This window comes from Sarcophilus harrisii, chromosome 6 (genome assembly GCF_902635505.1).
Source record: "Sarcophilus harrisii chromosome 6, mSarHar1.11, whole genome shotgun sequence".
NCBI classification, from domain to species: Eukaryota; Metazoa; Chordata; class Mammalia; order Dasyuromorphia; family Dasyuridae; genus Sarcophilus; species Sarcophilus harrisii.
The window spans coordinates 93,379,136-93,391,814 of NC_045431.1; the positions used below are offsets into that span (position 1 = coordinate 93,379,136).

The window sequence follows — 12,679 nt, forward strand, 5'->3', positions numbered from 1 at the left end:
GTTCATTATAACAGTCTGGGAATGTTATTTTTCCATATTACTTTGGGAACTTGATTATTATTTTATCAAAAGAAGCTAAAATTTAGATTAGATAAGCTGAACCAAGCTCAGCCTGTAAAAGATGATTTGAAATGAAATAAATCATACTACAGTGAGTCATCATTGGTACTCCCTGAGTTTGGGAAGATTAGATCATGTTCTTGGTAAAATTCTGCCTTCATTTCTACTGTGAAGAATAATGAGGAAATAAGAATTTTGGACTACATTCAACATCTGAATTTGGTGGGTATCATTTAATGGAGTAAACTCTTTCTGTATGAAACATTCTGGATTATTTTACTCCAGGCAAAGTAACATAGTGGACATTGTTTCCTGGCCTTGATGCCTGGAAGATCTGAGTTCAGGTCCTTCTTCAGACACATTTGGACAATTCAGTTAACCTTTAAGCATCCTAGATGGCTCTCTGAGACTATAAATTGTAGAAAAGGTGTTTACCTCATCAATCAGCATTCAGTTATAAAGTAGAAAAAGGTCGGGTTTAAAGGTCTTTAAATACCAAAGTATTGATTTTATTTTTGACCCTGGAGATAATAGGGAGTCAGTGTGGTTTATTGAATAGAGGTATAATATAGTCAGGCCTCCACATAAAGAAAATCACTTTGGAAGAGCAAATTTTCCCTTCCTGGAGTTCTTTTTACCAGTGAAATTACAGGTCCTGTGATTTCCCACTTGTAGAAAATAGACTAGTTATTTTATCTGGTAATCATGATTGGATTTTTCCTTTCCCCTCTGTTTTTTGAAAGGTATTTGAAGCAGTAATTGCTTGGGTAAACCATGACAAAGATGTAAGACAAGAGCTGATGGCTCGACTGATGGAGCATGTGCGGCTACCTTTGCTTCCCCGGGAATATTTAGTTCAGGTAAGAAAGCCCAAATGCGGAACAGAGAGCTCATAATTTTGGCTCCCAGGCCCAAAGGGCAATGTAGTACAAGATGCTCCATAAATGTATAATAGAGGCTGAACAGACAGTACCATTTGTATCCCCTACAGTCATAGAAGGCTGATCTTACTATAATCATCATATGGATCCATCCATAGGCCCAAAGACTGGGCTCCATCCTTAGTCCCCTATCTGCACTGACAGTTCTGGTTTGGATAGTTGTATTTCCTGTGAAAGAATCACTGTGCATTATTGGTGTGTTCTTGTTTTATTTGCTTTTTAACAAGCTCTTGATTTTAATTATGGAAATGGAACTCTTCAAAGGGATGTCTGTCCCTTAAAATGAAGAAATAAATTGAGGCCAGTGTTAATTAAAATTCCCATGAAATGTAATTATTTATACCTGTCATATGTATAATTATATCAGTAATTTCTAGCTGAGGAAATATAATTTGTTTTGAATAAAGAAGAATAAATTCAACCTTAATTACATCTTACAAAATTGAAAACTTTGTTTTTTCTTCGTTAAGAAACATACTTAATTTTTTAAAGTTCATTAATAAGAGTCATTGAATTAATTCATATTAATTTCAACTCCCTAGAGAAAATGGATCTGAAACTTTTTTTCATGTTTTAGATGCAGTTTGTTCTCACATGCACCATGTAATCACTGACACATGATGATATCAAAAAAGCTTTTATTAAGTACTTTGTGCCAGACATGAGAGTTGAGATAGAAGCAACTAATATAATCTCTGCCTTTGGTGAGTTTCCATTTCTAATGGGGAATGACAATATGTAAAGGGAAGATAGAAAAAAGGGACAGTTTCTATGAGCCATCACCATTTAGAAACGATGGAGAAGTGACATGGAATCCTAATTCCAGGTGAGATAAGGCAAATGCTCAGCCGCCAAAACACAGGAAAAGAATCTTGGGTCATCGATGGCCAGATTTTAGGTAGCTAGAAAAGAAGGGGAGTGTTTTAATAGACAGACAAGAGAAGATGAGGTTGGCTGGAGTTTTACTTTTCACTTTTAAAGATTCACCTGATTCTAAAGTTAATTACAGCAAGGGATATTATTACCTGTAATGGGAAAGTAGGGTTTTAAAGTATTTAAAAAAAACTTTTTTTGGATGATTTATTGTATATACTTCCCATAGCATTTCCGCGACCTAGCTTTCTTCCCATAGTCAGGGATTTTCTTCCTCTTACTATTTGGCTTCATTTTAAAATAATATGGAAATGATGCTTCCTCAAGCATTTATACAACATTGTTCCTTGTCTTCTTTTTTGTTGTTGTTGTTATTACTTCCATTCCAATTTGTAACTACTTGAGCACATTGTTAACTTGTCAGTGTGAGCATTTACACCTTGAAAATTGACAATTTTTACAAATCAGACCTTGATTAATATCCTATTTTGTGAAACATCTCCACTTAAGAAAGTGATGAAAGAATTATTAATAATGCAAATTTAATTTTAAAATGTGCCACAAATAGATTTCCCCCCCGAAGAGAGCTGATTGTTAAATACTGTTGAGCATCGTATTCCCTCCATATTTTCCCCACCAGTCCATTTAGCTCATTGAGACAACTTCTTAATATTTCCTCTCCTGATATCTTGGCTGCATTTCCTTGGGATTGTCATTTTTTGTGGTATTTGGAGGATCCTTATCTCCCACTCCTCAATTCCTCATCTCTAATGGAATTTACCAATCTGTCTTTTTTTGGTAGAGGGTGGAAGAAGAAACCCTAGTGAAGAACAGCAGCGCTTGCAAAGATTACCTCATTGAAGCCATGAAGTACCACCTGCTGCCCTCCGAGCAGCGCACACTAATGAAGAGCGCCCGGACTCGGCTGCGAACACCCATGAGCCTGCCCAAAGTAAGAGCTTCCAAGCCAGGGGCTCCTCTAAAGGTTCTTCCAGATTTTGTGTTTTCCCCCTATAAATTACCAAACGTTCTCTCATGCCCAAATGGCATTTGGTTGTTTCAGAGTTTTAATTCTAATTATAGAACTAAGAACTAAGGGGAGTTAATTAATCTAATTGTAGTATCAGGAGGAGAAGGCTCCTAAAATTAGATATTTATTAAATTAGAAAGCTAGATTTCAGAGTTATTTCACAGCAGAAGGATTTTAAGTTTGGGAGTATCATAGACCCATTTGGTAGTCTAATTCCTTCCCAGAATTATGTCTTTAAATGTAAAAAATTAATTACAAAGGAAACAAATTATATGTATATTTTTATATTTTTGAAATCAAAGTTCCAGATGCCAAAGTTAAGAACTCTTATTTCAAACCAGAATTAGAAAAAAGATATTTAATTCCTCCCTTACACTTAAAAAGTTGTTCCTAGTGATACCATACAAGATGTCAAATGGAGGGGTTGTGGGGTGGTTCAGTAGATAGAACACTGCCCCTGGGGTCAGAAGCACCCAAGTTCAAATTTGACTTCAGACACTTGACAACAGTGAGATGATGGATGAGTCATTTGACTCCAATTGCCTTGTAAAAATAAAATAAAAGCCAAAAAAATTGGTCAGATGAACCCATTTTTTGAAAAAATTGTTTTAGTTTTCAAAATTTTGGAGACTGATTTCTCTTATTTTTAATCCATTCATTTTCCACCGCCCTCATCTTCTGTTTTCCTGATTCTTAAGCGTTTTAGAAATTTAAGCCCAATTCACACTGAATTTGAATCCCTCTTCTCACAGCCTTGCTCTCTCTGACCTCAGGAAAATCTTTGTTTTTCTCTCCTTTTTTCTCTGACCCTCAGTTTGCTTATTTGTAAATTGAAGGAGTTGAAGTGGATGAACTCTGAGGGTACTTTCAGCTTTAAATCTGTGATATTTTGTTCTTTCATTTCTTCCTTAACAAAACCGTTCATTTTTTTTACTGCCTTCTTTTTCATCATAAAAAAACCCTTTCAGTTTTATTTTTCCATATGGGATTTTCTTCTTTTTATGATAATTAAGACCCTGTTCTTTGGGATATATCTTGGGGGTGACCTCACTTGGACTTATAGAGGATAAACTGTCATCTGCTGCCTCCTTTATGACTTTTATGACTAAAGCAACCTGTGTTGCTTTAAGAAATATGAGTTAATTTGTTTATGTCCATTATTCTCTTGTCTTAGTGTATATGTGTATATGTATATGTGCACACACACATGTGTGTGCTTGTGCTAACTTCCCTTTCATATCACTTTCTCAGTAAATTCAGTGTTTTAGAAGTTTCTTTTCCATATATTCAGTTTTCTTCTTTCCAAATTGAATTTCACGGGGGTAGTTTTTTTCATATTTTTAGCTCCTAAGAGTCTATATTGATAATATTTTTCTTTCTTTCCCATTGTTAACAACACCTCTAAACTTAGAATCATCTGATAATTTTGCCAGTGTTCTGTTTATTCATTTTTCTAGAGAGTTAATAAATATTTTAAATTAGAAATGGACTTCAGCACCAGCCCCTGGTTAATTCTTTTATAATTCCAACCCACTGATACATTGCAGTTTGAATAAAATTTCAGTGCATGTGAGGATGTTTCTAAACCACAAAGAAGTCATTAGTGGATTTGACTGATTGGTTTTGATATCACATGCAGTTGTATTGAGCCTGCTTTTAAAAATACTCCTACTCCCTGTTATTTATAATTCTTTGACTTCCAGAGGTTAGCTAGATTTACTCTTTCTTAAAATATTCAGTTTTACTTTTAATAAATAATAAGGGATATAATATATAAAAAAGGGCTATAGTGGATTGCAGGACTAGTTTCAAAGTCAAGAAGGTCTAAATTCAAGTTTTATTTCTAATTCCCATTTAACCTCTTAGTGCTTCAGGTAACTCAGATGCTAAATAATAGATGAATTCCTGACACTAATGTAATCACACATCTGAATCACAAAGAAGTAGCATTCTTAACACAAGGTGGTTTCAAGGCATTCACTTTCTCATTTGTTTTTTAAAATAAGTGTTTGCCTTTTTCAGATTTTCTGATCTTTCCTCAGTTCTCCAGATTTTACAAAAAATTAATCTAAGTGTGTGAAGAGCGTGTATTTTAAAATCAGCTGGAGTCAGGAATTCAGGTTAGGGGAAAATCATCACTCTTTATTTTCAGTGAAGAAAGATCAGAGGTGGAAGGAAATCGGTGATAGCAATATGTGCAGCTGAGTCAAGAAGCTAGCTAAACCAACAGCCACACGACCAGCAGCTAGAAGCATGGAACCCAGGCTCAATCTCTTCCAGCTTCTCTTCCTGTCTCTCTGCCTCCACCCACCAAAATCGTCATTTCCTATACAACACATCAGGACTTGCACAGAGAGTGGGTGGGAGTCATTCTTTATCCAATCATGTATATTAATAGAGTATAGTCCAATTACTATTTAGCCTCACATGCTTGGGACCTCAGTGCATCAACTCAAGCCTCAGCCCATTACATCTCCCGCTTTCTTTTGTTTTAGAACACAGGTGGTCATGCCATCCCTGACTCCTCAGGGAGATCAGAGCCCCCAAGGGGAGGTGATCACAGCCTCCCTAACTTCTCAGAGAAGGAGGTGAAAGCACCGAAAAGGAGGTGATCACAGCCTCCCTGACTTCTCAGGAAAGGCAGTGAAAGCACTAAAAAGGAGATGATCACGCCCTCCCTGACATCTCAGGAAGGGAGATGAAAAGCACCAAAGGGAAGTGGGGGTTGCTAGCGGGCTTCTGGGATGAAGGGTCTTATTATGCACAAACCCATCAGCATGGGAGGTATTACACAAGCACATAGCAATAACGCAGAGGCTATTAGGGATGACTCTCCCCACAGTCAGTGCAGGCTTCATGTGGTGTAACAAACATGAATTGTACACGCAAGTAGTGGAATAGCAAACAATATAAATCAACATGGTGTTATAAAAGATCACCAGAAGTCCTAGAAGGAGGGTATGTAAACAACAGTCACACATATGCCTTCTTCAACAGCCAAGAGATAGTCCAAAACCAATCTATTGTCCATTGCTTCACATGTCAGGGAATCCAATGATCCCCCTGAGTTTTTGAAGTCCTGCAAAAGTCTTTTTATGTGTTAGGGAATCCAATGATTCCAGCAGATTTTGAAGTCCTGTAACAGTCTTATCATTTCTCAGAGAATCCAATGATTCCTGAGAGTTTTCAAGTCCCATTTCTCAGAGAATCCAATGATTCCTGAGGGTTTTCAAGTCCTACAACAATCTTATCATGTCTCAGAGAATCCATTGATTCCTGAGGGTTTTGAAGTCCAACAATCTTTGATGTCCATGAGTCAAACACCATAACTGCCACGCTCTTTCAATGGTGAGCACAATCAGCAACAGAACCACCCGATATTTCTTGGGTCTTCTCCTTTGTTTCAAGGGTCTGCTCTGTCTCTCTGCAATGGACAAGGAGAATACGGCTCATTGGCACCCATCTGATTCCTTCTCTACCTGTAGAGATACAAGCAAACCCTCTCTCCCAAGCAATTAGCCTATCTAGTCCTTTCTATTCACTACTTTCTGGGTCTCTCCACATCACCTGGCGATTATCTAAAGATAGTGGAGCTTCTCGCACTGGACACTGCCCTTCCAGTGGGTTATAAAACCTGTCTGCTGGAGCCAGTGCATCTTTGTCAAAAATCAAGAAGTTAATAGTATAAAGGATTAGATTTAGACGTTCTCTACGGTTACCTGTGGCTCTCCCTTTCTTTTGTTTTTGGAGGAGCGTCTTAATATCTCTGTTTCTTCTCTCCACTATTGCCTGTCCTTGAGGATTAAAAGGTATGTCAGTGGTGTGTAAAATCTTATACTGAGCACAAAAGTGTGCAAAATGTTTTAAAGTATAAGCAGGACCATTGTCTGTTTTTATTGCTTGTGGCACACCCATAAAGGCAAATGCTTGTGTGAGGAAATCAGTGACCACTCGGGCTGTCTCTTTTGCTGCTGGTATTACAAAAGTGAATCCCGAAAAGGTGTCTACCACAACGTGGATGAAAGATAGACGACCAAAAGATTTATAATGGGTCACATCCATTTGCCATATTTCATTGGGTCTCAAACCACGAGGGTTCTTCCCTGGAGGCAGTGTAGGAGCGTGGAAAGGAAGGCAAGCTGTACAGGCTTTTACTATGCTCCTAGCTTCCTCTCTTGTTATTCCAAATTGTAAACGTAAAGCTCGAACAGCCTGATGATATTTAGAATGAGATGCCTGGGCTTCTTGGAATTCAGGAATTCAGGTTAGGGGAAAATTGTCAACTCTTTATTCTCAATGAAGAAAGATCGGAGGTGGAAGGGAATCGGCAATAGCAATGTGTGCAGCTGAGTCAAGAAGCTAGCTAGACCAGAAGCCACACGACCAGCAGCTACAAGCATGGAACCCAGGCTCAATCTCTCCCAGCTTCTCTTCCTGTCTCTCTCTCTCTGCCTCCACCCACCAAAATCATCATTTCCTATACAATACATCAGGACTTTCACAGAGAGTGGGCGGGGGCCATTCTTTATCCAAGCATGTATATTAATAGAGTATAGTCCAATTACTATTTAGCCTCACATGCTTGGGACCTCAGTGCATCAACTCAAGCCTCAGCCCATCACATAAGTGGGCTCAGTAAGTACATTTGCTAGTCCCCTTAATATTTTAGTATGCATGCCATCTGAGTCATGTTCACTTTTTACAAATATTCCTTTACCTGCTTTTTTTTTTCAGTAGCTAATCTTTCAAGTGTTCGTTGTATCTATATTATTTACTATCTTTAAAAAAAAATTTTTTTTAAACCCAAATTTAAAAAAAAAATTCCATTTCTTGACCAATTTAAATTTAGTCTTTTATGCCCTTCTCTTTACCTATCTCTTTAATTAGGCTTGTTTTATCACCAACACTTTTTACTATTTGAGAAAGGCCTTCCATAATCCCTTTTCTGACATTTGATTCACTGTTACTGACTGTCACTTTAATCTGAAGGCCTTCACAAGTAAAATCTGTATTGTTCCATTCACCTCTCATTTCTAGCCTATCTTTGTCACTTCCCAGAATTCTTTTGCAAAATATTTGAACTGTTTTCTTTTCCCTTTCCTCTCCCTTTATCCCTTTTTCCCCCCTTTTCTTGCTCTTTTCTCTCCCTCTTGGGCATCTGATCTATTTGAATCCCATTCTTGAGTTATTCAGAGTATGTATAATCTTTGCTTGTTCATCCAGAATCCCTGTATTAATAGATCTCTTAATTCTATGATTTTCATTGTCATGAATTCAATAGAGAATATTCTGCTAGTCCACTGTAATGAGCCTTAAAGGTTTTCTCTCCTTCAGATGCTGTTTATTCTCCTATTTGGGGCTCCCAGCTCCAGGCCCAATTTCAGTCTAACATTTCTATAAGCAAAGATCTCTGCTTGGAGTTTCCTGTTTTGGGATGACAGTTTTTTCCCATGTGTTCTCGAGGAACTCACTCCATGCTCAATTCATCTCTGTGTGTATTAGAGCCCATCTTAAGATTTTGTCCTCCATAAAGAACTACAATTTATCATTTTGGGGGGAAGTCTTAAACATAAGCAGAATCTTTAAAAATAATTGCCTACATTTCCCACTCTTAGCTAAATTAGTGTTAATGGTAATTATGCAGCCCCCAGGAGCAAGAATTCCCCTAGGGAAATCTTTTTCAGGGTTCTTCTTGAAGGTGATTCTACTTTGTACTTGGTACCCACAGTTTTATTCTTTTTTTTTTTTATTGAATTTTTGGTTGGTTTTCATAGCTGTTTGGGGAGGTTTTGTTTTGTTTTATTTTTGTAAATTTGAATGAGTAGTTTCACTTATCTGAAACCATAGTTTTTGTTTCCGATGTTTTTTTTAATCCCCAGAAGTTCTAGGGGTTGTTTTTGGTATCTTGGTTTTTCTTTTCCTTTCAGCCTCTTAATATTATATCTTTTGCTTTTTACAGCCCTGTTTTGAATCCCCTGCCTGTCTAGGATTTGTAAATATTTTTACAAATAAAAATCTGTTTTATTGCTATGTACCTGTACTTTTTTTTTTTCCCCTGTTAGAATTGCTGAAATTGTTACTATAAGTTATGGAAGAGAAGGAGAATGCAGTGGATGAAACTCTGGACCCAACGTCATAGACACCTGAGTTCAGATCCAATCTCAGAGACTTATTAGTGGAGTGACCCCTAAGCAAATCACTTAAAATCTGTTTGTTTCTTCATCCGTCAAATGGGGATGATGATAATAATAGAACCTATCTCCCAGCAGTGTTTTGAGGATCAAATGAGATAATATTTCTAAAGTGCTAAACCTTAAAGCACTATGTAAATGCTAATTACTGTTTAATCTTCAAGAGATGAAGAAATGGAAATTTAGAGTAGTGTAATTACTTGCTGACAAGTTTAAGACAGATATTAAATTCTTATTTAACCTTCTCTCAAATTTGTTTCATCTGCAGCTTTTTGTTTAAAATACCATCCTGTTTTTATGCCCTTTTTAGTTTCTGAATTTCCAGTTTCCTTTTTCCCTCCCACCATTAGTATGGTGTTCTTAAAATTGGGATCCTGTGAAATTTTGAAAGATTAGAGCTTCAGAGTTTCTAACAACTGTTTGTTGGCAACATTAGAGTGAATTTTTAGCACAAACTCCTTACCTCATGTAATTATCACTTGCTCTTACTTTTCCCCACAATTTTTATTCTCTCTAATCTTGTTATTGCTATATAGTTTGAGTAGCAGATTACCATGCTTTTAGTACCTCTCTTGAATGCATATAAATGTGCATTTGTGAATATAAAATAATGCTGCCACTTTTTTGTCCTTAGTAGACAAAAATGTTGACATTTTTCCTCCTTTTCTCTCTCTGCTCCCATTTTGTGAGACATAAAATAAATTAACATTATCATTGGCATTTTATGCATATTTGGATTTGCTTCATAAAGGAAAACTTTTAATCATCATCAAGCATACATTAATAGTGATGTGGTTTGAGCCCCAAAATTATGTGGGTGACCAGATGATGGTAGATATAAAAAGTTGGAGTTTGGTCATGTGAAGAATTCATATTGGCCATTTTTTTTGACAAAAGATAGATTTATTTTAGGGAATAGATTACAGACAAAATGAAGGGATATGATAGACACCAGAAATAGTAAATATGAAATAGAGTGGGAGAGCATATAAAAGGAGTTTTAATGATTAATGATGGAAGGGCAAGTTCCTTAGTGGAACTTGCCATTTACTGGAGAAAGGAAACATCCCATGAGGTTAGGGCATGTCCTTAGCTGGCAGGCTAAATCTTGAAAGGGACTTAGCATCCTTACTTAGCTATAAGGAGGGGAAGTGGGGATGGGAAGCAGAGAAGTTAGGGGAGATACAGGGGAAGGAGAAAGGCACCAGGAGACAGAGTGCCCCGTCAGACTGACCCAAAGGAAGTGCCTTAGAAAATAGTGTTCTCCCTTTCTCCCATGTGAACCTCAGTTTTTCTTTATTTTATTCCTTTTTTTTTCCCAAGCTCCTTGTCATTCTCTACAATGACCCGGCTAAGGTTATGATTTCTTTCTCTTAGCATTTTTGTTTCTCAAGAGTCATCAGAAAATATGTATACATTTCTATAAAAAAACAACTAATTTGTTTCTAAATCTGATAAGAACTGGGCCTCCACAAAGCCATAACTTACCCCTTTCTTCAAGGCTTAGGCTTTCCTATCTTTCCCTGATTTCCCACAGCACATGTTGATTATATATTGTCTTATATTATTCTTTATTTGTTACACAGATGTGTATTTTGTGATTTGTAATCAGCATGAAGAAAAGGACCAAATCTTTTACATTTTATTTCCTTTTCTCCTCTCTTCTCTCACTCTAGTGCCTAGAATAATACAAAATTCTGGCTACCAATAAAACTCGTCTAAATAGGATTGAATTTGTTTGATGCCCTCATAGACTCGGAGAATAGACTACTGTGCCTGTGGTCATTATGCTTCCTAAAAAAATTTCTATGCTCTGTCTCATGGGAGGTCTCTCTATCTAGTTGTGATTCCGTATGGAAGTTCTCTTGTGAATTCCCATTTTTGCTTTATTGAGTTGTTTGTTTTTCATCTCCCTTCTCTTTCCCCTATCTTTCCTCTCTTCATCTCATCTTTTATCTCCCTGCTCTAACCAAGACCTATTGATTTCTGATTTAGATAGTAGAGTACTAACCCTCAAATTCTTGGGGAACCAGAGTCCTCCTGGGGTACCACATGAATACTTGTCAGGATTGACTGCATGCTGATGGGAGTTTGGTTGTTGTTTGATTTAAATCCTGCTTTTATTTAAAGGACTAGAAACTTATCACAGTTTCTGAAATTCTTTATTAAATATTTTAGACTTTTTATCCCTGTTGTTCCTCCTCCTCCTTGTTGATGTTTATTATATACTTTGATATTTATTATATATCGGTTTAGAAGGTATTTCCTTCCTCCCCTCTTTTCTCTTTCCCAAACTACCTTCATTACCCCAGCACTCTCTAACTCAGACCTTGCACAAGACATTTAAAAATCTGTGACTCAGTGGTTGCAAACAGTTGTTTTTCTGGTCTTTCCTTTTACAGTTGATGGTGGTGGTTGGTGGTCAAGCTCCAAAAGCTATTCGAAGCGTGGAGTGTTACGACTTCAAGGAAGAACGCTGGCATCAAGTCGCTGAGTTGCCTTCCAGGCGATGTCGAGCAGGTAAGGGGACTTATGCAATGTCCATCATTGGCTAAAGGATGCTAATCAAGCCCAAAGGGCCTGGAGCTCACAGCTACCTTACAAAGAAAAGACTCTCCCATAGAAAAACTTGCATTAAAATTGTTAAACTGAGTTCTGTAACTCAGAAGCAGTTTGTAATCTACAATAGTATTTACTATAATTTTTTAAAGTTTCCTGTCTTTTTTTTTTTTTTTTTTTTTTTTTTTTTTGAGGTAATTGGGAGTAAGTGACTTGATTTGACAAATTTGAACTCAGGTCCTCCTTGACTCTATGCACTGCATTACCTGGCTAACCCAACAGTTTCCTGTATCCATCCTTTCCTTCTTCCCTGTTTCTATACATCATAAGTGATAAGGTAGTCAGGAATGGGTCAAAAAATAGGATATAGATTGGGGAGTTCAAGAGGAGTTCCAGAAGGTATCCATTGGATTCCAGTCACTTCCCTTGCTTCTTGTTGCATTTGAGTGATGAAGGCATCAGGGGCTAGTAAAATGTGCTTCTTGTATCTGTGAATGTTAAACATGAACTTTAGGCTTTCATGTCCTACACATTTCAATGTTTTTTATGTTGTGGGCATTTCAATCAACAATACAGTGCAGTTAGGCTTTGATTGTATGTAATAATGGGCTTGGGGAGGCATGATTCCATTTGTGTGCACGAGTGTAATGTGCTATAAAGGGCATTCACTATATTATATTGCAGTCCACAATTTCAGTCCTCTGTGGATTGAATGCCCTGGGAGTTCGAGTTAGATAACTAGCTAGGAATATCTGAAAAGGAAGGCTGAGAGGAAGGTAAGGATCTCAGCCAGGCATCTTACATTTTTATAGCTTTTTAAAATAACCTTCAAAAGGCAGCTGGATGACACAGTAAATAAAGTGCTGGCCCTGGAGTCAGAAAGACCATCTTTACGAGCTAACATCAGGTCTCAGACACTCACTAACTGTGTGACTTTGGGCAAGTCACTTAATCCCTTTTTCCTCAGTTTCCTCATCTGTAAAATGAGCTGGAGAAAGAGATGGCAAATCATTCCAGTGTGTTTG

At 37.2% G+C, this 12,679-nt stretch overlaps 1 protein-coding gene across 2 annotated transcripts in view; it reads left to right on the forward strand.

The window, feature by feature from the left end:
* The window catches only part of KLHL2 (kelch like family member 2), a 135,703-nt gene that overhangs the window by 98,803 nt on the left and 24,221 nt on the right, over nt 1-12,679 (forward strand). For both annotated transcript variants that reach the window (XM_031942981.1, XM_031942979.1), the window contains exons 7-9: nt 804-920; nt 2,677-2,826; nt 11,498-11,615. In XM_031942981.1, coding sequence (XP_031798841.1) covers nt 804-920; nt 2,677-2,826; nt 11,498-11,615 — 385 coding nt within the window. The remainder of the gene's footprint in view (nt 1-803; nt 921-2,676; nt 2,827-11,497; nt 11,616-12,679) is intronic.